Raw genomic sequence first — 26,071 nt, 5'->3', positions numbered from 1 at the left:
CTTTTGACTGGGGGCATTTAGCCCATTTACATTCAGGGTAACTATTGAAAGAATTTATTGCCATTGTATTCCCTGTAAGGTGACTGTTACTGTATATTGTCTCTGTTCCTTTCTGGTCTACTACTTTTAGGCTCTCTCTTTGCTTAGAGGATCCCTTTCAATATTTTCTGTAGGGCTGATTTGGTGTTTGCAAGTTCTTTTAATTTTTGTTTGTCCTGGAAACTTGTTATCTCTCTTTCTGTTTTCAATGATATCCTAGCTGGATATAGTATTCTTGGCTGCATATTTTTCTCATTTAGTGCTCTGAATATATCATGCCAGTTCTTTCTGGCCTGCCAGGTCTCTGTGGATAAGTCTGCTGCCAATCTAATATTTCTACCATTGTCTGTTACAGACTTCTTGTCCTTAGCTGCTTTCAGGATTTTCTCTTTGTCACTATCACTAGTAAGTTTTACTAGTAGATGACAGGGTGTGGACCTATTTTTATTGATTTTGAGGGGGGTTCTCTGCACCTCCTGGATTTTGATGCTTGTTCCCTTCGCCATATTAGGGAAATTTTCTATTGTAATTTGCTCCAATATACCTTCTGCCCCTCTCTCTGTTTAACTTCTTTTGGAATCCCAGTTATTCTAATGTTGTTTCATCTTAAGTTATCACTTATCTCTCGAATTCTCCCCTTGTAGTCCAATAATTATTTGTCTCTCTTTTGTTTTTCAGCCCAGCTAGCACCTCGAGGATCGTCATTCTGAACTCTAGATCTGACATCTTACCCATGTCTGATTGACTAGGTCCCTAGCCATTGGTACTGCCTCTTGCTTTTTTTTGTTTTTTGTTTTTTTTCGTTTGTTGTTGTTATTGTGATGGTGGTGGTGGTGGTGGTGAGTTTTTCTGCCTTGTCATTTTTATTCAGATAAGAATATATGAATGCGGGCACCTGGGTAGCTCAGTTGGTTGAGCTACTGCTTTGGCTCAGGTCATGATCCCAGAGTACCATCAGGCTCCCAGCTCCACGGGGAGTCTGCTTCTCCCTCTGATCTTTTCCTTTCTCATACTCTCTCTCACTGTCTCTCAAATAAATAAATAAAATCTTAAAAAAAAAAAAAAGAATATATGAGTGAGAGCATAAAATACTAAAAGGGTGGTAACAACCCCAGAAAAATGTACACTAACCAAATCAGAAGAGACCCCAAACCAGGGGGAGAAGGATGGGGGTAAAAAGAAACATACACACACACACACATGCATATATATATGCTATATGTGTATATTAGACTGGTGCGTAGAACAGGACCACCCACTTGATTTTGGGTGTATTTTGGTCTCTTAGAAGAAACTACCTTATTTTAAATTTTAAAGAAAGAAAAACTTATAAATATACAAAAATAAGGGTAAACACAATGAAGGGATGGAATATGACTGTAAAGATGAAAATTTTTAAAAAGTTCTTAAAAAAGGAATTGATAAATTGGTTGGAAAAAGAAAGAAGAAAGAAAAAAAAAAAAGATTGGGGAGAGAATGAGCTTAGGCTGGAGACTAGACCAAAGCCCTGTCCTAGCTTTAGGGTATATTTTGATCTATTAGAAGAAATTGTATCGCAAAATATTTTAGGAAAAAAAAAAACCCTATATGTGTACAAAAAATAAGGTTAAATACAATGAAGGGTAAAATATGACTATAATAATGAAGGTTTAAAAAGATTTTTTTAAGAAAGGTATTGTTAAGATAAACTAGTTAAAAAACATTAAAAGAGGAAAAAGAAAAAGTTAAAAAGTTAGAATATGAAAAAAAGGAAAATTAAAAAAAAATTAATTTAACTTTGCAAGACTAAAGGATCATGGGGAGAAAGCCATGAATTCCATGCATTGCTTTCCCCTAGCTCTGGAGTTCTGCTGTTCTCCTTGATCAGTAAGCTTGGCCTTGGATGTGAGCTTGGATATTCTTGCTAATTTTCTGGGGGAGGGGCCTGTTGTTGTGATACTCAAATGTCTTTGCCCAAGGCGGAATTGCACCGCCCTTGAAAGGGGCCAGGCTAAGAAATCTGCTCGAGTTCACTCTTGGGAGTTTCTGTTCCCTGAACGCTTTCCATAGAGGTCTGGAGGATGGGAATGAAAATGGCGGCCTCCCAATCTCCAGCCCAGAGGAACTGAGTGCTCAGGGCCCTGCTCCTCAGTGCGCTTTCAGAGAAAAGGGCTCAATCACTCCCATCTCCCTGGTCTCCAGCCACACTCTGGGCTCACCCGGCCTGTGATGAAGTGTTTATGTCTCTGGCACACAGTCCCATTTGGAATCTCCAAACCCAGCAGATTCCTGCCTCCAGAGGAGGAAGGTGAGACTCCCTGGATCTGCAACTTGTGGGGTCCCTGCTCAAAGAGCAGTGGCCTGAGTGTGCCACGGATCACATTTTAAGGTAACCCTGAGCTGAGAGCTCACTCCTCAGCTCTGTCTCTGTAGTCAGCCTCCCTGCTCTGATACCTGGAAGATCTGTCACACTCAGACACCCCTGATCTTTCAGTGACCCTGCAGGACCTGAGACCACACTGTCCGTTTGAGGGCTCCACCCCTGCTTAGCCTCTGGAGCAATATCCCTCAGCGGAGCAGACTTCTAAAAATTCACATTTTGTGCTCCACTGCTCCACAGCTTGCTGGAAGCCAGCCCCACCCTCCCCCCCACCCCGGTCTATCCTCCCATCACCTCAGATTCACTTGTCCGCACATCTTACCTTTCAGAAAGTGGTCGATTTTCTGTTCCTAGAATTGCTGTTCTTCTTCTCTTCGATCTCCTGTTGAGTTTGTAGGTGTTTGGAGTGGTTTGATAACTATCTAGCTGGACTCCTGCAACCTGATGTCATTTCAGTCCACTATTCCTCCGCCATCGTGCCTCTCCTCTCCACCTGGCATGTTTTGCTGCATCATTCACAACTGAGCTACTACAAGCAAGGACACCTGGGCCAGAGCTGCAGAGCATCCTACAGGAAGACACTGATGTGGTTAATTTTATAAATTAACATATAGCGAATATTTTTATACTTAAAGATCATATGGGAAGTGAGGAGCACCTGGGTGGCTCAGTGGGTTAAGCGTCTGAGTCTTTATTGTGGCTCAAGTTCATGATCTCAAGGTAATGATCTCTGGGTTCTGGGGTCTGTGTTCAGCTGGAAGGCTCTGTGTTCAGCTGGAAGTGTTCTGTGTTCATAGGCTCTGTGTTCAGCTGGAAGTCTGCTTGAGGTTCTCTCCCTCTATCCTTCCCCCTAAGTGCATGCATCCTCTCCCCTACCAAATAAATAAATAAATAAATACATCTTTTAAAAATTATATATGGAAAAAATGATATGGGAAGTGAAATTCTATGGGATATGAAAATATTTTTTACCACACTGAGACTCACAGATTATCTTGGGGCAGAGACCGTAAATGTTACTGAAGTTGAAGACAAATCTTTCACATAAAACAGTGCTTCCAAATTTGTTGTCTTTTTGTGTGACAAGTAGAATGCTATCTATCAAAATTTTTTTTTTACCTCTCAGACTTTTTTTTAACAATCTACACACAATCTACCACTTAAAGGAAAACTTGCTATGCTAATGATGAGTGACAAGGTAATTGCTTTTTAAAATAAACTTGTGCTGTGGAGAAAACATTCTCAAATTGCATATTTGGAAATATTTCATCAGGTGATTTTGTTGTCTAAAGCAATATAGACGTGGCATCCATAAAAACTCTCATATATGCACATTTTTAAAACTTCAACAAAAATTTTTAGTCTGTTCAAAAATCTTCCAACAAAGAGTTCAGTGGTTTATTTACTTATTTGTGAAAAATTGAGAGAAAGTTTTTAAAGATTTTAACTGTGTGTTGCATATCTTGAGACATCACCAAGAAAAAAAAAGTTGCTATTTTTTTTTATATTCTGGATAGTTTCTAAAGTTCTTGTCAGTCCTAAGTATTTTTAACTGATATCTCAAAGCATACTTAGGGTGAAGTTATTACTAGTAACAGTGAATATGAACCAATATTTCAAATAGTCTTATTGTTACTTCTGAGGTTTTTGACTGACTTACTCTCAGATATGGTCAAGTTATTACTTTTACCTTGTTTATGTGAAAGACAGCTCTTCCCAGAAGTAGTACACATGTCAGTTCTGCCCTTTTCTTATTAATAGGAAAAAGCTTTAGCCTCAGTTTATGGTTTCAAAGCTGAAATGTTTTTAATCTAATTTAATTAAAACAAAATAGTATAATATGTAAAACCATTTAAGTGGGCATACTGCAGTATATTACAATATGTTAAAAGGAGCTAACTGCTGTCAGTCCCTTTGTGTGGGAGAACGCCCACTCTCCTCATGGTACTTGGCAATGGAGTATAACTCATGACTGTCTGACATATGGATTAAATATGAGCGTTGGAATCTATCTACTTATTTGCAAAGTCAAATCTATTTGACTATAGAATAGAAAATCTAGTTTCTATTTTTGGACTGGAAATAAGTAAAAATAGAAGTTCTAATATTCTTTTCTCATGCCCTCTGGGGAACCTACACATCACTTAGGAGCCTACTGGTTTCATAGTGTAGGTTGGTGGTTTGTTGCTGTAGTAGACATTGTTTGGCTAGTCCCAGCATTCAGTTCCTTCTTTTTCTGACATAAGACTGATTTTCTTTTGCATCATCCCTATTGGCTTAAGCCTATCAAGACCAGCCCAGCCCCCCAGTCACAGTCATCAGCGTGAGGATGTCAAGAAACTGGATTTAGGCTTTAAAAAACACAAATCCTAAGACTTTTGTAGTAGCTCCCAGAAGAGGCTCTCTCCTTCACCCAGATGGTATGGTCCAAGGGCATGAGGAGGCCAGGACTACACCAGTTTTCCACCCTCAGAGAATAGACTGGAACTCCCAGGAGCCACTGCGTGAAACCCAGGGATGGAATAAGATTGCTTAAGGTAAAGGTGAGAGGTGGCAAGAAACTGGATCCTTGGCGACCTTATTTGAGCTCCTGGATAAAGTCTTTCCTGAAGGGAAACCTCCCCCTGGATTTTTTAGCTATATGGCCAATAATTCCATTTATTTAAGTCAGCTTCTCTATTACCTGTAACCAAAAAAATTCCTCAGTTATAACTGTCAACTCCTTCATGAAGTTTGTTTTGTTGTTATCGCTTGTTCTGCTCTTTGTTTGTTGTAGAGAGTTACACTAACCATTCTATAGCACAGAATTATCAGTACCTGCAAGGACCTTCTATTCAATCGTTCCCTTAGTAGCACACAATGATTATGTATGAGACACTATTAAAGTAACATATATTTACACATTTAATCTGTACAATAACCCTACTTTATGGAATCAGTACTATTGTTATCCCCACTTCACAAGTGAAAAAACGGAGATGCAGAGAGGGTACATAGCTTGCCCAAGGTTACATAGTAAGTAGGTAAGCCAAGATTTATTACCAAGGCAATCTGGCTTCTAAATCTGTGCTCTTAATCAACAATACACCAGAAAGACTGTACTACTCACACATTGTCCAACTGTCTAATTTTTGCCTCTGTGATGATTATAAAATAATATTTTCCACTTAATATATAACCTTGGACAAATTACATTAAACCTCTGTGTCTCAATTTCCTTACCTATAAAATGGAGGTAGTAAAATAATATTGCTTTCATAGGATCATTGGCAGTTTAAATAATACCAGTGATTTTTTGCATCTTTTCTCTACTTGTTGATCATTTGGGATTCCTTTTCTTGGGAACTGCCTATTCATACCCTCTGTCCATTTTTCTCTTGGGGTTCCAGTCTTTTTCTTACTGATTTGTAGGAGTTACATTTATATTGTACTTAGGAGTTCCATGTCAGTTTTAGATATTCAGTAACTCCTTCTAATTTATCATTTCTATGGTGCCCTTGATTAAACAGGAATCTGTAACTTTGATAAAATCAGATCCATTATTTGTGCCTCAAGTGTAGAGAGAATAAAGATAAAACAAACACACAAAAAACTTGTTTATGCCCTAAGCATCTTAAAATCTAGCTGGAGAATCAAGAACAACAATTATGTGAACAAGTGTTAAACATTGCATAACAGTATATTATAAAATGCCAAGTTGTAAGGCTATATAACCAACTGTTAACCTTGGAAAAGTATACAAGTTTTTCTGAGTTTTGGTTTCCTTATTTGGGAAATGGAAGCAATGAAAAAAATGCTTTTCTGTTTGTGGTGATGATTAAATAAAATAAGATGTGTTGAATGACTCTGTAGTACCTAGTACACAGTACCAGCTGCAACTCAGATGCAAAACAGGGTCAATGAAATAATGGCTACCATTTATAGAGGTCTACAACTTGCCAGACACTTTCTAGAACCTACCACATTTACATTTCACAATCCTCTGCAAGACATTATCATTGCTATCTGTCAGATGCAGAAACCTAGGTTCAGAGAGTTTAAGTAATTTGATGAAGGTCACACAGCTAGTAAGTGGTAGTGATGACCACACTGAAAGCCAGGTTTGTTAGACTTTAAACCTCATGTCCACTATGGCCAAGTTATTGTCAGAAATGGTGCTAGAGAAGCAAAGAAACTTCACTTGGGTCCTGGGGAGAGAAAGACAGACTTTGACTTTGAATAGACACAAGGAGAAAGAGAGGAAAGGAGATCATGCCAGATTCCGAGGGGGTGCAGTTGATGTGTGAGGGATAAAAAGTATTTTGAGTTATTAGAGGGCAGGAGCAAAACCTTACACATCACATTTGCCTTCAGTCCTAGCACAGAGACTGGAGCAGAGGGCTGGGAGGACATCTATTCCCTACCTCTCTTTTTTCCATATCAAGGGAGCAGAATGAGTTGTCTGACTGGTGAGCTTGAAAGAGGAACTAAATATGTGTCGCTCTGACCCCTCAAGTTTGGGGAGCTCGTCTGCCCTAGAAATCATGTGTTTTCTGCTTTTCCAAAGACTGCAAAACTGCAGTCAATTTTATAAGAGCAGATTTTCACAAAAGGGGTCCCTCTGCATCTCCAGGCTTCTATCAGTCATAAGGGAGTTGGGGGGCAATTCTAGCTTCCCAATGTTACACAGCAAATTGTCCAACCCCTCTTGGGACTGCCAGGTACTATGAGATCCATTTAACATGTCTTATTTTATTTAATTCTGGGGCAAAGTACATGCAGATCCATTGTCCTCCCCGATCCAAGCCATGGCCACCCTTCCAGTGCCTGCCCCCAGGACAAACCTGAGATTTTTCCTTTGGTGAGTCTGACTCTAATGGCTATCTCAATGAATTGCGAACCCGCATGGGGAACATGGGTGCTATCTGAAACCCCCTAGAATCACAACAGTAAGCAATCAAGAAACCGATTCTTATGAAAAGTTCAGAGGTCAGTGACAATACTGGCCTGATTTGAGCAAAAGGACTGTATTAAGTAGCTGAAGTACAGTAACATAAATAGGTTGGCCCCAGTGATGGGAGCCTTTCAGGAAAGGGCGAGAGTGAATGCGATGTGGAAGAAGAGTGCTAAAAGTTTCTGAGGAGAGGAAGAGCCTGAGGAGAATAGTTTAAATCAGGTAGTGAAAACACTGCAACGGGTTGCAGTGGAGACTAGGGGAGGAGAGTCTGGAGCCAGAAAGCAACCAGAGGTGGTTTCCAGAATTCCCGAACGAGGGAGGATGAAGGTCTGGCCCAGGGAAGTGGAAATGTGAATGGCAGTGAAGAGATGCATGTGAGATCTTGAAGGGAAAACTGCCAGCACACGTTGAAACCAGGGTCTAGGGAGTGGGGAAACGTTTTGATGGCACTCCACTCCGCTGAAAGAAGTGGGTGAGCAGGCCCTGGAGCTGATGAGAAGGGGGGCTCAGCCTCGGGCATGATAAATCTGTCAGGTGTCAAGGGGATTTGTTTTGGTACCAGGGACACCAGGCACAAGGTAGGAAAGACGCCACAGCCAGGAGTTTGGGGAGTTAACACCTTCAAAGAGGTAGCATACGTTTGAAGGATCTTGGGAAGAAGTTGGTGGAGATGGGAAGCAAGAATAGGGAGAGGACCTGGGAGGGGGGGGGGGGGGGGGTGTTAGGGCACAGGTAATGGGGGGTAAACTGAAGAAAGAAGGGGGACACCACTCTTGGACCAGAGGAAAGGACTGGATGAGGTTGCTGGCAAACGCTGGAGTCAATATCTTCTTAGCAGAGGGGGCCAGCTCCCAGCTCTCCCCCAAGGAAATTGACGGTTGAACCCAAAGCAGTCTTCCCCTGGCTGGCTAGTCTCCCGGCTTCTGCACCCACTTCCTCACACTCTGTCTGCCCTGACGCCCTGGTCCCTGGGCCGTGAGGGGGGTCCCTCTGCACCTCCAGCCCTCTTTCTATCAGTCGTGGGGGGCGGCTCCAGCTCCCCAGGCCGCAGGGAGCCCTTTCCTGCACACTGCCGCCCCAGACCCGGCCGGGAGCCCCCTGCAGCACCGCCCACCTGGCCATCGCCGCAGCCCGCGCCCACGGCCCGCCAGAGCTGCAGCTAGCCAGAGGGCCCTCCCGGGGGTGGGGTTTCGGCCCCCCTTCCCTCTCCGCCTTTGTTGCAGCGCCCCCCGGACACCCCCTCTCTGCCTCTGCCTCTGCCTCCAGGTCCTGGCGGCCTGAAGAGAGAGGGGTTTGTTCGGGCGGTGCCAGGACGCACGAGGGATCCCCAGAGCGAGGGGCGGGGAGGACTGAGCGGAGCCGCGAGCCGCGGGGGCCGCTGCTGCAGAAGGGGAGGAGAATGGGGAGGAGCTGGGGGCCAGGCAGTCGGGGAAGGAGGGGTCTTAAGGGGCGGTGAGCGCAGGTCGGATTTCCTCGGAGGCTGCCGAGCGGCGAAGCTCCCACCTTCCCTCAGAGCTCGCTGCGGCCGCCCTGCCCCGCGCCCTCAGGAGACCGGGACCGAACCATGGTGAGAGCTGGACGCGCGGCGCGGGGCGCGGTGGTCCAACCCCTTCGGGCGGACGAGGGTGACCGGGCGGAGGGGGCGAGTCCACGGGACCCCGCGAAGTTTCCCGGGTGGGCGCGGGGCCCGGCGCCTTCAGTCTCCTTCTTCCCTCTTCCGCAGATGTGGACACGCTGGCTCGCGCTCGCGCTGGTGGCGGTCGCCTGGGTCCACGCCGAGGTAGGTGAGCGGACGAGGAGGTCCGAACTCGGGCTCCGGGGCCACTTGGGTGTGCGCGCCGGCCGGGCGAGGAGTGCGTCCTGGGGATGTTCTCTCGGGGTGGGACTGGGAGTTTCCATGCGTGGGGCGAGGGGGCGCTCCGAGCAGAAATGCTACTTGTGAAACTTAAACCTCCAAATCAGGAAAAGTAGTTTGGGCCATAAGCGGGAGCCCCACCACGGTAATATGGAGGGAGAGTGAGGAGGGGGAAAGAGGACGAGCTGGGCGGATTGGAACGGAGGCGGCGACGAGAGAAGCCCCTGAGTTCAAAAAGGCGACTTTGAGTTCTTTCCTTAACTTAAGAGGAAATTAAAGAATAGTTGGGGGCTTTTTCCTTCCAAGGCTAACTCCTCGGGGAAAGGGGAGGGGAGAGATTCTCCTTTAGGGCGGAATGCTTTTTTCTTTTTTTATAAAGTAAGATTGTGATTCCCAGCCTTTTTTTTTTTTTCTTTCTTTGTAAAGTGCCCTCGGATTTTGTGTTAATATCAGGGCCATAACAGTCTTTTAAAAGCTCAATTTCCCCTTAATCCAGCGTTGCGCAAGAGTAAGAGATCCGTTGCTCTGCTCTTTGGGGGCTCCACGTTTCCAGTCAAACTATTTCAGCGCTTTTTTGGTAATGTTTTCCTTTCAACTCCAGTGACCTTCCTGAGACACTACAAACAAACCAACAAACCCTTCACTCACAAGCCCCTCCATTAACTCAAAGGTTTATGGACAGAAAATAAACAATTCCAAATTCCCTGGGCTCTAGTCTCCAGAAGAGTGAGGTCAGAAACCAAACATTTGATAATTATGGCAGGAAATGTGGAAGGAATTAAAAAGCATGAGGGAGAAGAAATGGAATGTACATTACAAAAGAAATAGCTCCCTGGTGGGTGGTTATTCCCCCTCTTTGAATTTTTTCTTCCAGTTACAGTTTAGCCCCACCCTTTGCATCACAGTTTGACTCTGCCCAGCAAAAAAAAATCATAAAAGCATACAAGGTCTTCATGAGTTAAAAAAAAAAAAAATACACATATATTACTCTCACTTAATTCATACATAAACTCTCACTTAATTCATTATTGTGTTATTGGTTGCACTGGAAACACAAGCTCACAATGAAATTTAAAAACTAGCTAATATTTACTGGATATCTACTTTGTGTCATAATGAAACCCCATTTTAATGATGGGGAAACTGAGTCAGAGGTTATGTATTTTATCTAGTGCCCTAAGCTGTTACATGGTAGGGATAGGGATATGAACCCAAACAGTCTGGCATCATACCCCCAGTTCTTAACCACTACCCCACAGAAGGAGTTCACATTTGGGGCATTTCTTACATAGCAGACATTGTACTGCATGTGTCATTTCTTTTAAATCTTCACCAACCTTATGAGGTCAGTTTTTTTATCCCCATTTTACAGAAGAGGAAACACATTTAGGAGGTTAGATAACATGCCCAGGGTCACACAGCTAATCAGTTCTGAAGAAGGATCTGAATCCAGCTCCCTCAGTGTTTGGGGCCCATCTTGAACTCCAGATCTGCTTCTCATGCATTTTGTTTTCCAGGGTTTGAATTTGAGGGAGGATCGCTCTTCACTGGCTAATTTAGCTCTGGCTAGGGAACACCCTTCCATTCCTGCTGTGGCCCTCAAAAGGCAGCTGCAGTCCAATGATGGATGAGGTGAATCCCTGGTTGGTTTTACGGCAGGCTTAGGAATTGCCAGCTAGTGTGTGAAATCACTCAGTGAACTGGAATGCAGATGTGAGGTATGAGGAAGCTGTTGGTTCCCACACCAGGAGACTGAAGGCTGGAGGTCCTGTGACCCAAGGTCCAGGACCTATTCTAGGCAGCCTGCACTATACCCCCCTCCCCCGCTGAATAGCATTGACTAGCATTGCAGGGAAAAGTTTTGTTCTCATAGGAAACTCCCCCAGCAGCAATTTCCTGCTTTGGGTAGAAGACCAGAGAGTTCTCCCACCAAATTCCCAGACAAAATCAAGGTGCCAAGGCATGAAAACTGAGAGAGTTGGTGCAGAAAGTAGACCCGAACTCAGAGTACCTGAGGAGTAAGGAGGAGTAGGTATGATACTGGTTACATTTCATGCCTCCAGATTATTAAGGATTATCCTTTTTTTTTTTTTTAAGATTTTATGTATTTATTTGAGAGGGCAGGGAGAGTAAGCAGAAGGGAGAGGGAGAGAGAATCTGAAGCAGACCCCATGCCGAGTACAGAGCCTGACTTGGGGCTCCATCCCACCATCACGATATCATGACCTGAACTGAAACCAAGAGTTGGAGACTTGACTGAGCCACCCAGGTGCCCCAAGTGATCTTTTAATCAATCCAGTCTCTTGATGTCTGGTGTGAGTAACATGTGGCAAGTTTTTAATCCATGTTAGCAATTTGTATATTATTTTAAGTCTTTTATAATTGTGCTTGGGATAGAACTTTTTTCCTTACCAGCTATAAGAACGTACAGCAAACAAAGCCAAATAATGATATTTACAGCCTTTATTGACATGAATCCCTGTTAGTAGACCTAAGGGCTAAAGGTGTACAAATACTGTTGAATTTTTTCAAAAAATGAAATTTAAAAAATCAACTTAGTTTTCTTGGTGCTTTTTGGTTTAATACAAGTGCAAGTACTTAACTCAACATATGTGATTTCTTGACAAATCATGTTGCTATTGGAAGGAGCCAAGACTTCAGAATCAGAGGTGTCCCAGGCTTGGGAAGAGGTGGTTGTCATTATTAATGCCTGTCTGTAAATCCTGTTTGGTTAGATTAGGGAAACTATTAACGAATCTCATTAAGGGAAGTGTTCTATTTCACATGTTTTCTATGGTCTCTTACTCACTTGGTACTACTTGCTTTTTGATTGCTTCCTCTCGTTTACTCTCTCTTTTCTTAATACTCTTATCACCAATGTATGTCTTCTGGCAGCCTCCCCCACATTCTGCTTCCTCCACCTGAGCTCACTCTTTGCAGTCCATGCTTGAGAGGGGATGTTGGCGAGGGTGGCACAGGTCTGCTGAAGAGCATATGTTAGCATCTATATGGGTGAGGAATGGGGGCGGGGGGTTGGCAGCAGCTTGAGGGAATGCTTCAACTAACAGTGACAAGGCTACCCCTTTTCTAGATTCTGTTGGGAGGGGGCTGTGCGGACTTGCTCATTCTCCTTCACCCATTCCCCTCCCGCAGAGAACTACTGCAGTTAAGTGAGAGGTGTGGACAGAGGCTAGGAAAGTTGGACAGTCCGTGTGCCCTTGGGTCTCAGTGGGTGGATCCAAGTCCACTCTAACATGGCAGGCTGGAAGGGACCCTGTGGCCCAGCTGCCGGCTTCTGAAAGACAGCCTTGGCGAGCACCCAAGCACACTTCCGCTCTCCCTCAGCGGCCGTATCTGCTAGTGCTCTGATTGCCAGCATCCCAGGTCTATAAAATCACCATGATAAGTCACATGTGCAAGGGAGTGATGCACCAATCAGAACACTCACTCCATTAAGGCATAACTTGACCCATGAACTGTGAGTGCATCACTTCAGATAATAGTAACAATAATAATTACCCAGAGAAATGAGGCGATTATTAGGTCCTTGTCCTGTTGAAGCCAGGTTTCTCATTTATAGCCCATTATCAACGTACAGGTTAATCAACCACTAGTGGGGTTTTATTGGCTGATGTGGGATCTTCTCTATATCCTTCAGAATTATTCTAATGGTGGATTCATGGAGGGCCAGAGTCTGACCCACTTTCTCTGACTCCTCCTTAGAGCCGCAACAGAACTAGGATTCTAATATTCATCTTGTACATTAACCTCTAAAATAATATCTTGTTTATCCATTCACAAATAAACTACTTGCTGTGATTCTGAAGACCATTATTGGAAATCAGAATGTTAAAACATAGTGGGGCTCTGCTGAATAAGCAGAATGGAAGGGCAAGCACCCTGCACACTGAGGCCCGGCCACTGAAGCTGTCTTTAGAAAAAGGACATGTGACAGTTCCCACGCAAGACTCCGGATGGAGTGATGGAAAGCAGGAGTCAGTTCCCAACCTCAAAGGAGCTAGCTGGGAAGGAGCGGTGAGGTGGCAATCAGTGGGCATGTGGCTGCGATGGATGCAATGTCCTGGAGAAGAAAATAAAGTGTTCAAAGTCAGTGGGTCAGAAAGATGTTTTTCTAGGAAAACAGAGAACATGATGAACTGTAAATACCAGTGGTCACACACCATGAATTGAAAATGTCAGTGTCCTTTTCCTACTCCTCTTCAAATAACTGCACATCAAGATAAAATTCCTAATAGCCATAAACAGAATGAATGTAATGACACCAGATATTATAGGATTGAAAAAACCTTATACTTAGATGGATTAATTTTGTAAGCCAGGTGGTTAATGTCATGCAGGTCACTGCAAAATTTTCTCTAAGGTTGCTGTCTTCTGGTGCCTGTGACTTGGGCGTGGGGTGCTTTCTGGGGGAGCGAGTCATTACCAGCACAGGCCTTCTCTTCACAGAGCCCATCAGGCAGTACTCCTGCCACGGTCTGAGCATGCCCTGCACACAGGGCAGACATGGTCTCTGCCCTCAGGTTGCTTTCAGTCTAAAGATGGGCCAGGTGCTTTAAACTGTGGCAGCTATAATATTGTTATACCTACAAGATGAACAAGTGTCTTTATAATTGTAATTATTGCTCTTGTGTTTTACATTAATGTAGGGCTTCCCTGGTTTTTAAAGTTTTGTGGGGTTTTTTGTTTGTTTGTTTAACATCAGTATAATGCACAAATCCTTAAGGTACAGCTTGATGAATTTTACAGATAGATACATCCAAGTAGCCACCACCCAATCAAGAGTGAGGGAATAGGTGCAGAAAGCAGGCTGTGAACTCAAGGTATGTGGAAACAGTTACGATGAAAAGAGTGACGGGTAGATATGATCAGTTACATTTTATCATTCATCGTTTAATTAGTCCAGGCTCTTCATGCTTGGCCCTAGTAATATTTGGCAAGCTTTTAATTCGTGTTTTAACAGTAAACCTTTAATAATTATGAAAAGGTAAATTGACCCTCTCCATATGATAATTGCAATTTGGATATTATTGTAAGCATTTTAGCTTGTAGTTAACAGTGTTTATACTAGAAAATTGTTTTTCTTGTTAACTACACAGGCATAGAGCAAACACAGTTAAATACAGTCTTTATTGACATGAATCCATTTTAGCAGACTTTGGATCAGCTTTGGGGGAGCCGACTTGGCTATTTTGCAGCTGGATATTCCGAGGCTCAATATAATCTACACTGAGAAATTAAATCAAGGAAGGAAACTAAAATAATTCTTTTGACCACTTTGCCCTGGCCATTATTACTTTCAGAGGGACTGCATAAGATGTCCATTACATTATTTATGATGGCAAAAAACTTAAAATCTACTGCATATCCAACAATAGGAGAAGAGTTAAGGGTTAACAACAATACGTGCCACTACAAGTTGTGTTTACAAAAATTTATAAGGCTCTGGCAAATGATTAGAATTTAATTTAAAAAGCAGAACACTTGCCACTCTGCATTATCCTCACAACTGCATACAGATTTATAGAGAAGTATAACAAAGTGCTTTAAAATTCATCTTGAGTATTCTTGTGACCCCTCTTTTTCAGGAGGAATTTACCCTCCTAATATATGCTATTCTATTTAAATAAAAAATGAGCTATTTTCTGATAAATATGAAAATGTAATATGCTCCTGAAAAGCTTAGAGAATATAGAAAAGACTAGAGGAAAGAATGAAATTACCATGATTCTACTACCTAAAGATAAATCAGCCCTTTATCCCTCCTTTCAGAGAAATTGTCAATCAACAGATGTATGTGGTGAGCCTACTAGACACTGTAGGCAATAAAAGTAAGTATCTCACAACACTGTGAGATAAATGGCCTGCAGTGATGGTACGAAGAAGGCATGCATGTCACAACTACCCTCTCCCTAACCCATGACAGACATTGCTAATCAATCATAGATTACTGTCCTCCTGAGTCTGGAGAAGCTTTGAAAATCCTCAGCGAGGTTCTGGGTAGCCACTAGCAATTAGTTATTCTGTGTGTGATATAAAAGATACTTGCCATTCCTTCTAGAAACATCAATCCAATCTGACAAACCTTGGTATATCTTTAAGCAAAATTAAGATGTTAGAAGGCAGAGGTCAGGACTATGTGAAACAAAGAAAACATGGGGTAATAGATGGTGTGACTAGGGTAACGAATAGATGAAAATGTCAAAAAAAAAAAAAAAGGGGGCACTTTATTCCTTCCCAAGCTTTTGACTTCTTAAGACAAAATCGAACACCTTAAAGGGAGCCAAACCCTCTAATGCTGGCCATCAACAAGAATATGATAATGAAAATTTTCTTGGCTGTTCTGATGGAGTAAACAGTTGTTCTTGCTAAGGCTCTATGAGCTGCTGCTGTCATAGATAACAGCTCCTGCATTAGCAGCCATCTGGCAATGACTTGCTAATAGTAAGCTCTTTGGTAGTTGGAGTACAAAATATACCCTATAAATCTGCATTTTCTTCTGTGGTTGGAGGAGTTCCATGAAATCTCTACACAGACTTTTTATGTGCTCATTTGGAAACCATCACCAAGAAGCTATTCCCAGGATTAAGTCTGAATTTATGACCCTTAAAATGTTCCCTGAATAATCCCGGACACTATTTTTGAACAGCTTAACTGGTGCCAAAACAAGTCATGTGATACATGGCAAAAGCCATGACATGTTACAGGCCCCGATTTATACATGTGTGTGTCATGGGATATTGGCTTCAGTTGATAGAAGGAAACTGCCTCTTTGTCGTTACTCTTTATCTTGTTCAAGATTTTAAATTTTTGTGTCTGAGGCAAAATTTGTCTTTTCCCCCACAGTCTTTGATTCTGTCGTTCAGTAATAGTAAATGAATGTAATTTATTGATCTATGGACATGCCGGGCATTATGCCAGTCCCTTTGCCCATATGCTGCTACTGAGAAGAGTGTGGAACTAGAAGGCAGTACCGGGTAGATCCCTGTTCTGAAGGAGTTGCTATTACCATAGCTCCTGTGCAGCTCAATTGGATCTGGCCAAATTTAGGGGGCCAGATTTATGGCTTTCTCAGAAAGTACCACCCCCTTTCTCAACTCTGGCTGCTGGTCCAGAAAACCCTGAAATGCAGCATCCTTCTGAGAAGAATGTTGCATCCGAGAAGAATGCCTTCTCAGAACTTGGGAGGCCCTGCTTGAGTCACTGGGGCCATTTGCTGCCTGTCCACCTGGACTACTTGACCAGCCCGTCCAGTAGGTGGCAGCTTTCTTTGTGGAAATTGTGTCTATTCCTGGCGTGCTGATGCTTTTCTCTTACATTCACATCACTCAAGCCTTCCACAGAGTCCCTTTCTTCACTTGTTCGCATATCTGGGTGTTGCCAAGTTTTATCTTACACGGACCCTGCTACAGCTCCTTCTCATCACTAAGAAGGACATTATAAAATAAGGAGAGTCCTTGACTTCGAAGTCCTGCTCTGCCCCCTTTCTTAAGCCACCTAATATCTCTGACTTGCAGCTTCAGTTAATAGCAAGGGCTCTGGGTAATGTGCTGGGTTTGAATGCTGCCCTTGTCTGGCTGTGAGGCCTTGTATAAGTTACTTAACCTCCATGAGCTCACTTTGCTCATCTGTAAAATGGGGATAATGGCCATCTCTCTGCTTATCTCTCCAATTAGATAATGGGTAAGGTTTCCTCTACTCATGGAACATAGTCAACACCAAACACCTGCAAGAGATAAGTGCCTGTTACCAGCTCCTACAAAGCACTGACAGAGGCTGTTTTTGACTCTGTAATGATTTCAGTAAGAGAATTCTCAGTTTACGTTTGAATATCCACTAGGCATTGTCTGTATTTGTACAACCTGTGCGCTGGCTCAAGGTCACTGTATTTCATTTCTGATTTATCTTTGAGAGGAAGGATAGCATAATTGTTTAGTGCTAGGACCTTGAAGCTAGATTACCTGAATTCAGTACTAGCCCTATGATCGTGGGGAAGTTACTTAACCTCTCTCAGCCTGTATCCTCATCTATAAAATGGGTTTTACTAGAGAGTTTTTACTCCATAGGTTAGTTGTGAGCATCAAAAAAGCTCTTACATGTAAAGCAGTTAGAAGAGTGGCTCAGCCCATAGAATGTGGTGTTAACTACTAGTATCATTCTTGTGGCGTCTGTTTACTGGAAGAGCTCCAGAACTCTTGGGGTGTGGGAGTGGGTGCGGGTGCACACGCCCATGGCTTGCAGAAAACTCTCCTTGCCTCTTTTACTCTCTCCAGAGATTAAGGATCACCTCCTTTTTAAACGACAATAAACGACAAGTAGGATATTTATTTCAGTGGATGGTTTGATGCCCAGAATTTGTATCAGAGCCCTTGCTTCTACTGAGCCAATCTTGCTTTCAGACTTCTAGATAGTATTTCCTATCCTTCCTGCAGGAAAAGAATTAGGTGCTCATTGAGCACCTCCTGTGCACAGGCAGTGGGCTGTGCCAACCAGCACAGGTTCTCCCTAAAGACAGTGAATGAGGGAGAATAGCAGAAAGGGAAGAAGAGGGAGAAAAAGCAAAGAGGGACTAAAGCTCCTGGAGTTTTTCCACATTCAGTTTTTCTCTCCCCTGGGCCCCTCCTTCTTACATATGGAGATGGCCACCGATAGATTGGATTTTTTCTGGGATGGTCATTTTCATATTTCCTTGCCGTCGTCCCTGTAGCACACCTGTTAGTGGGACACGAATTCTAAATTTGGGGTTCGGAAAATATGATCAGGCAAAGGACTAGAATCCTTTAGCTTTCATTGCTCGAAACATAAATACCTACTCTCAAAGACAGGGTAGGGGAGTATTCCTGGAACAGGCTGCGATTTGTCCCTTTGGGAACCAAGGCAACGCTCTAGGTGTTTTGCACACAAACCTTAAGTCCTCTGCCGGGCACTGCTGTGTCTGGCAGCGAGCCCTGACTGTAGCCCCACGTGGCCACTGATTCCAGGACCCGGAGCTGGGTCTTTATTGCTGCCCGTGTTGCTCTTTCCTCTTCATCTCTCCCTTCTACCTCCTTGTCTTTCCTCTTCTTTCTCGTGTTCCTCCAACACCGTTACAGAGAGGTCATCTTGGAGGGTTCAGGCTGCCTTGGGAGCTGCCAAAATATCCACCGACCACCAGGTTCACATTTTATTCAGAGACAAACCTGCACAAAGTGTTCCTGCAGTGTTTTGCTTCACCCCTCCAGGACAAAGTAAAATTTCACAAAGGTACAAAGTTAACTCAAGGGAAAAAAGTAAAAAGTACCACAACCCTGTTCTCTGTCAGACACTAAGGTAATGCTGGTGACTAAGATGTAGACTGTGTTCCCCAGGAGCCTGCAGTCCAGTGGGGGAGACAGACAGGGACAGAGGCTCAGAGTGACCCAGTGTGGGAAGTACCAGGATGGGCCTGAGAACCTACCCCATTACCGGGGGATCTGAGAAGGCCTCCAAAAGGTCTCCCAAAGCTGCGCCCCAAAAAATGAGTGGTAGTTAGCCAGACAACTGTAGGAGGAGAGGGAAAGAGCCTTGTCTTATTTAATTCTCACAACCTGATAAGAAGATATTGTAATTTTCATTACATCATCGATGAAGAAACCGTACCTCAAAGAATTCAGTTAGTTACTCAAAATCAGCCACCTAGTAAAGAGTAAAGCTATGATATAAATTCAGACTTCAGCTCTCGAAGCAGTTGCCCTCTGTGCTAGGCCCATCGTGTCTTAATTTTGAAAGGGACTCTGAAAACAAACGAAAAACATTTTTTGCCAGGTCACATGGACACGATAAAAACAAACCAACAAAACCCCAGACCAAAAACCTGTACAGGCCTCCTCGTGTTTTTAAACTTTCTAAAAAAAGATTTTATTTATTTGACAGAGATCACAAGTAGGCAGAAAGACAGGCAGAGAGAGAAGGAAGCAGGCGCCCCACTGAGCAGAGAGCCTGATGCGGGGCTCGATTCCAGGACCCTGTGATCATGACCTGAGCTGAAGGCAGGGGCTTTAACCCACTGAGCCACCCAGGTGCCCCACGGGTCTCCTTGTGTTTTGTTTGAGTAAGTGTCTGGATCCACACTTCTGTGGGCCGCATAGGTAGGGTAGGACCTCCACCTGGTTCAGGTTCAGTGGCTTCTCTAACGTTAGGGCACCTGCTGCATTGTTTTCAGTAGTTTAGGGGATGTTTTAAGACAGTGTCTTTGTGCTTCAGATGCATTCACCAGTGTTCCACATTGAGTCAGACCGATTTGAAGACCACTCCAAAGCTCCAGCTGAGCTGCTGTGGGTATGGTCATTTGGGGCCAGTGCAGCTGGCCAAGGAGAATGGGGTGACTCCATCCTGCACTTTCTGTGCCCTGGCGTAGAGCTTGTCTTTACGCCCAGAGGAGGGGGTATCTTCTTTCTAACCGATACTCGGACTCTCCAAACCCAGCATTTTCTCTCAGATGTGTGATGCTTATTGGACCATGGTGGCCATTTCTCCATCTGTACATTTTATAAATCGATATCAGTAGTCATAAAATTTTTGTAACAGGCCTCCATTAAAAGCCAGTTCTGTATCTTTGTGGGTTTTCCTCATGGATTTGGCTAAGAGAATTTTTAAAAGAAAAATCTGTTCTTTTGTACCCACAAATGTGCTCCTTTGGGCTGCTGCTCAATTCCATCTAGTTTGGGGAACTCTGATTCCACAGGAACTAGGAAAAGCATTCCCAGCTTCTCTCTGATTGCTGGATTAGCACAACTTCCTTCAGCCCACAGCTGAATTCCAGCCCCCGAGGAAGAAATGTCTTAGATTGAGTGAACTCCCAGCCCGGAGCCTGTCAGAGGCTGTGTCATATGTTTGCATTAGCTGAACAAAAAGCAAGCAGGATTTCTGGCCCCGCTCCCCCTCCTCCCACAGCCCCTCTGGAGGGGCTGGTTAAAGTCTAGACAGTGTCTGCTTGGCACCGCGCCTTTCTAGCACGATCTGCACAGTTCTGTAGCTCTGACTTGTGTTGCCTCTCCTCTCTCATTTTCCCAGTTTTCTTAGTCTGTCGCACACTGTCTCAGGGGGAGAGGGGGCTTACTGGCCTGAGCTGCATGCATAAGAAGCAGGTAAGTGAATTTATGAGACTGTCAGGTTTCAGCTGTGTTGAGACGGTGGGAGTCACGGAAATGCCAGCAGTGCTGGCCAAAGCTGTGGCTGAGCTCGCAGAGATTCCTGATGTGAGCCGGCTTCAGACAAGCCTCCTCTTATTGGCCAGAGATGGGCTGGAGTGAATGATTCATGCCAGACCGTGGCACCCAGGTCAGAAGCCTTGTGCCTTCCGCTGGTTGTATGACCTTGGGCAAGTCACCAGACCCCTCATGTGCAAAATACGGGAGTTGGAGCAGGGGAGCTCTAGAACCCGGCCCACAAATCCTTTCCATAGGAGAGGAGGCAGACAGGTTGGATTGTCAAAATATTCTTAATGGAGTTAAGATATTTGATTAGCTCCTGTCTTAGCGGATGGCCCAAGGGGGAGCAGTTTGAAAAGAGAAGCTGGCCAGGAATGGGAAGAAAAGAGCAACTAAAAGCAGTAGGCCTTTTGTGTCTCTTGGTTCCTCTCGCGTGTGCCGAGTGCCCCGTGAATAGTACAGCATGCGGCCCCCAAACAGTCTGCGCGCCCAGGAATCCCAAATGCTGGTTACCCTGTAGAGAGGAATCACTTGATTTTCCACTTCAGAAACCAGCTGCTCAACATCACTGGGCAAGAAATGAAGGATGCTGGGTCTGCTTGGGGTTGAGCAAATAATTTTTTTTTTTTAAAGGAAAACAATTCAGAGTGCTAAAGTGTGCAACTTGAGCTTCTATTGAGCTTATTTTTAAAAAACAACAACAACTTTCCTCTGACCTTTGTAAATGTTCTTTTAAAGCTAATGATGCAGTATTGAAGTGGCTTACAAAAAACAGTTGTCTGGAAATGCTGTGTGGACCCCAGTTTTGTTTTTCTGGAATGCATCTTGCCTTCTCACCATGCCACCTGGCCCATGAGCAGGATCCTAGGTTTCCTGACTAGGTATTGATGAAGTTGCTGCCCTGGTCCCCAGGCCCTTCTCCAAATCCATTCAAGGCTGTTATGGCTGAGGCCTTGACCTTGACCTCTTTGGCGTTGACTTCACCAGGTAAATCAAGTGACCTGTGAGGATGAACTCAGCAAGGAAACAGAGGCCAACACAGATGTTTTAGTCCTACTGAAAGGCTTGGTGACTTAACTGCACTCCAAATCCTAAACCCTGCTGGATGAGCCTAGTATGCTATATTACCGGTCCTGCATGGGGGCCCAGCCCAATGTTGCCTGTGGCTTTCCTAATAAATCTACTTGTACGGTGTCAGAATTGAGTTAAAATTGGCTGTGCCCCAGAATAGACTGTATACGCAGGCATACACATAAATTTCACTACTTAATTGACTTAACTGACATTACTTAATTGAATTAGATTTCACTACTCAGAATAGGACTGTCGACCTGTAGCTCGATATACACTCGCCACAAAAAGAACCCCAAATTCCTATTGGAACTTATGAAGAGAAGCATGTAGGTTATTAAATTTCCCTTAATGTGACTCTTCTAATTTAGTTTAGTATGTGACCTCCATTATACTGTCCTGATTTCCTTCCTAAACCAAGGCACATAGAAAACAGTGATGAGGAGGAATTATTTTTGTGCGTGGGAAGTTGGCTTGTTAATGAACATTAACGTAATCAATGTATGGTAATCATTTGTTCATTCATTCATGTCCTACCTCATTTCAAAAATTAGAGGTACATACTGTTTTTCCAATCAAATCCCATAGCTAGCAAGTCCTGCTAGCTTCTGTTAGTGTTAGGCTAACTATTTTCAGCTGTGGAGAGGGACCCGAGTTTGTGGCATATTTGCAAGAGAGGAAAATAAAATACATAAGGAACTCAGCGACAGAAAAATTTCTGGTGACTCTCACAGGGATACCTGGCTCATCTAAAGCTTAGTAAGAAATTGATAAATGTGCGGAGTTTCTGTTAGAGCAGCTAAATCTATTGAACTTAGCACAGACTCAGACATACCTGAGTTCCCTTCATGGCCGGGGTCCTTATCAGGAGAACCCAGGTAGGGTTTCTGAGGTAGCCCACTCAGCTCACAAAAGCCTGCTTTGGGATGCAGGCAGATGTCACAAATGCTCAGAATGCCCAGCTTCACTTCTCCAAGGGCAGCCTTATCCACAGGTCTTCCCTATATGCTATCATTGTGATGCTTCAGTTGATTGGGGGCAGGCTAAGGTCTATGTCAGAAGCAAGAAATTCAGCTGGCTTCCCCTCAGAGTCCTAAGAACCATTCTGGACTGTGTCCATTTGTGCTTTGTTCCCCCACCCATCCTCTAGTCTTCTATCCTTGGCATTTTCTGTTTTCTTTCCTTTCTTATCCTGTGTGGCCTTGGCCTTGCTGACAGCCAGATGCAAAGAAGCAGACTTCCTGGTTTAGCTATTTTATTTTAAGGGTAAAGACTTCTACTGTATGCATTAATTGGTGTTTGTATCATGTTCAACAGAAGCATAATTTTCTGCATGGCATGAACGGCTGGCTAATGATCAAAGAAAACCGCAGCACAAGGACCCCTACTTCAGGTGTGAGTTCATTAGGGGTTTCTCAACGTCCTTTCTTGAGGAGATGGGACTTGAAGGGAGAATGGCTTTGGGAAGTGTTTTGAGTAAAGAGGCCAGACACTGAAGTCTTTGCTAAATGTGCTAAATTCAGTACTCACTGAAGACTTACTTTTTTTTTTTTTTTTAAGATTTTTATTTATTTATTTGACAGAGAGAGATCACAAGTAGGCAGAGAGGCAGGCAGAGAGAGAGGAAGGGAAGCAGGCTCCCCACTGAGCAGAGAGCCCGATGTGGGGCTCAATCCCAGGACCCCAGGATCATAACCTGAGCCGAAGGCAGAGGCTTAACCCACTGAGCCACCCAGGCGCCCCTGCAGACTTATTTATTAATAAATTTCCTAAACTACTTATGGGCCATATTGTTTAAGGAACAAGTACCAAGTTAACCATTTATGTCTGAGAGATACAACTGGGCAACTGTCCCTTATATGTTACCCATATATGTAACAATATATATGGGTAATGAGTCTTACTGTAGGGATTATTTAATAATGTATAAAAATATCAAATCACAATGATGAACACCTGAAACTTAAATTATGTGAGTTAAACGTCAGTAAAAAATTAATTAAAGAAAAAAGCATGTAGCATATAACCTGGATAATAAGAAAATATACAAGTTGGGTTTTTGTGTGTGTTCATTACATGCCTTATATAGGCATTCCCTTTGCTTAGACTAAATAAGGAAACCATAAAGATTTGAAATCCTCTAAAAACAGCCAAGGCTGAACAGTGTTCATCCACAGTGTTGGTCATTTTACAGCTAGGAAATTGCATTTCCCCACTAATTTCTCTTTACACATTGATAAAATAGAAGGCTGTTCATTTCCTCCCTAAGCTGTATCCTCGAATTGCTGGTGGATTAGAGCAAGCTGCAGTCTTCCCCAGTGGCTATATTTCAGTTGGTGGTTGGGTTATTTTTCTAGGTAATGCTACGATTATTTTGCCCAGTGTAAAATAAATAGCATTGTCATTTAGTAACCATAATGACTCATGTTACAGTAGCCTGGAATGTAATTACCTCCCCACTCCCCAGTTATCTATTGTTTGAGTCCAGGAAAGGTCTTCTTTGTGCTGAAGTTGGTGAAATGTGTGTGGTGTTTGGGTGTGTGGTATTTGTCTCCCAGATGGTTGAGGGTTATTATGGGGCAAGGGGAGAGAGAGACAGACCCCCTGCTGAGCAGAGAGCCCCACGTGGGGCTCAATCCCAGGACCCTCCGATCCATGACCTGAGCGGAAGGCAGACACTTAACTGACTGAGCCACCCAGGCGCCCCCAGTCTGAGGGTTGAGATGTGACAACAGCCACATTCTGAAAGTCATGACATTTTCTTTGAGAGAGAAACAGAAAGTAGGGAAACCTAAGCCCAATGGTGTTCAAAGCAGGTGAACTGCCCCTCAAATGGTTCTTATCTTAGAAATAAGTGAGATATATAAGAAGAAGGAAACTAGTGAAGAGGAGGGCTGAAGGAAGAGGGTGGCAGTGATAAAGGATGAGAAATTCTTACTCTTAATTGTCGTGGGGTAAGTAAATAAAGATGGGGCGATAAAGTGAAGAATTTCGGGTCTTTATATTAAGCACTGCAGGAGGAAGTACTGTGAATGAACACTACTGATCTATATGATCAGAGATGATATGTCTTTTGCTAAGTGAACGCATGGTCCGTAAAGCAAAATTCACAAGAACGAATGATAATGTAAAAGCTATACATTTAAATGGCACCTGTATAGTGTCCTTAGCAAGGGAGATATTGATACACAGTACCTTCCACAAAGTAAGTGCTCAGTAAAAACAAGAGCTGCTCTTCTTGTTTTTGGTTGAATTCCAGGGGACATAAAACTACAGGGAGGGACATACAGAGCCTAGACCCGTGTTTCTCAAACTGTAGTGAATCATGTTAATCTATGTGCTGGGTTAAGTGCGGGAGTTTTTAGAACTTGACAATGTTCGTGCACATCATTTATTTTCTTCTCTGGGAGGAGAGTATTATAAGCAGTGTCTCCCAGACATTTCACCATAGGGCACCATTTCAAAAAATACTATAAATACTTCAATGCTGTGTTCCATGGAACAGTTGGGAACACGGGTCAACTCTGGACAGATTTTCATAAGCTGAGTCTATTTACATCTGACACCAGGTCTTAGCAGGCTTGATGAACTCACTTCCTAAAATATTGCAGTTTCATTGAGAAGGCATGGGACATATCTGGACCTCAGGGTCAGTCCAAGGGAAGATCCTTCTGGAAGTGACTCCATACTAGCCCATTGGCATGGCCATGTCCATACCTACCAAGAACTGGCTGAGGTATTTTTTGGTTATCAACTCAAAGTACCCAGGAATCTTCTTCAGGTGTTTTCACTCTTCCTATCCATTTCCAGTCCATCAGCAAGTCATGTTGGTTCAACTGACAGAATATATTATCTCTCCTTTGACTGTTTTCAGTTTCCATCACCACAAACCCAATTTCTGCCATCATTTTACACTGGGCAATTGCAGTAGCCTCTTAGCTGCTCACCCCTTTTTCCTTCTTGCCTCTCTCCATGACACATACCTGATCACATCAGTCTCCTCTAGTATTCCATTTCAGTCAGAATAAAATACAAAGTTCTTATCAGTGCATACAAGGTCCTATGCCTTGCCTGCTTTTCCCAGCTAACCTCTCACTGCTCTCCCTGCTAGACCCTTTGTAGCAGCCACACTAGCCTTTTCCTGTTCCAGAAACATAACAAATTCTGCCCTGTATCACAACCTTTGCATTTTTCTTGCAATTGTGTGAACTGCTCCTTTCATCCATGGGTCTTAGCTCAAGAGAGCATCCCCTCATTCAGTGTAAGTGGTGTCACCTCTCCCAGATTTCTCTGTCAAACATATGCCATGTTCTTCTAAATGTACATCATACTCTGAAATGATCTTGTTAATTTTATTTATTTTCACTCTCCTCTCTCTAGAATATGTACTTCTTCAAGATGTAGTCCTTCACTGTCTCATTCACCAGTGAATCCCCAGCACCTCGAACTGAGCTTAGCATATACTAGGTGCTCAGTAAATTATTTGTTGAATTGATCCACTGATCAAATGGGTTAATTAATTAATCCAAGTGTCTCATATGTAATATGAAGAGATGCACAGTATCCTGCCTATAATCTCTGATCTCTATGTCAGATTCTGCAAGTACTTGTGTACCTGGGAAGAT

General features: G+C 43.5%; 1 protein-coding gene and 1 pseudogene across 2 annotated transcripts in view; both read left to right on the top strand.

Moving 5' to 3' along the window:
• The window catches only part of LOC116864767, an 87,222-nt pseudogene extending 78,725 nt beyond the window's left edge, over positions 1-8,497 (top strand).
• Positions 8,498-8,766: 269 nt separating this feature from the next.
• FSTL1 (follistatin like 1) overlaps positions 8,767-26,071 on the top strand; it is a 75,633-nt gene continuing 58,328 nt past the window's right edge. The window contains exons 1-2 of one of the 2 annotated variants that reach the window (XM_032852327.1): positions 8,767-8,901; positions 9,058-9,114. In XM_032852327.1, the coding sequence (XP_032708218.1) occupies positions 8,899-8,901; positions 9,058-9,114 (60 nt within the window). In that variant the 5' untranslated portion in view covers positions 8,767-8,898. The remainder of the gene's footprint in view (positions 8,902-9,057; positions 9,115-26,071) is intronic. The other variant, XM_032852330.1, reaches the window with a different exon arrangement.

Source organism: Lontra canadensis, unplaced genomic scaffold, assembly GCF_010015895.1.
Source record: "Lontra canadensis isolate GAN:19392208 unplaced genomic scaffold, GSC_riverotter_1.0 scaffold6, whole genome shotgun sequence".
Lineage (NCBI taxonomy): Eukaryota > Metazoa > Chordata > Mammalia > Carnivora > Mustelidae > Lontra > Lontra canadensis.
The sequence above is the reverse complement of the archived record's forward strand: the minus strand, read 5'-3'. Positions and strand labels throughout refer to the sequence as shown.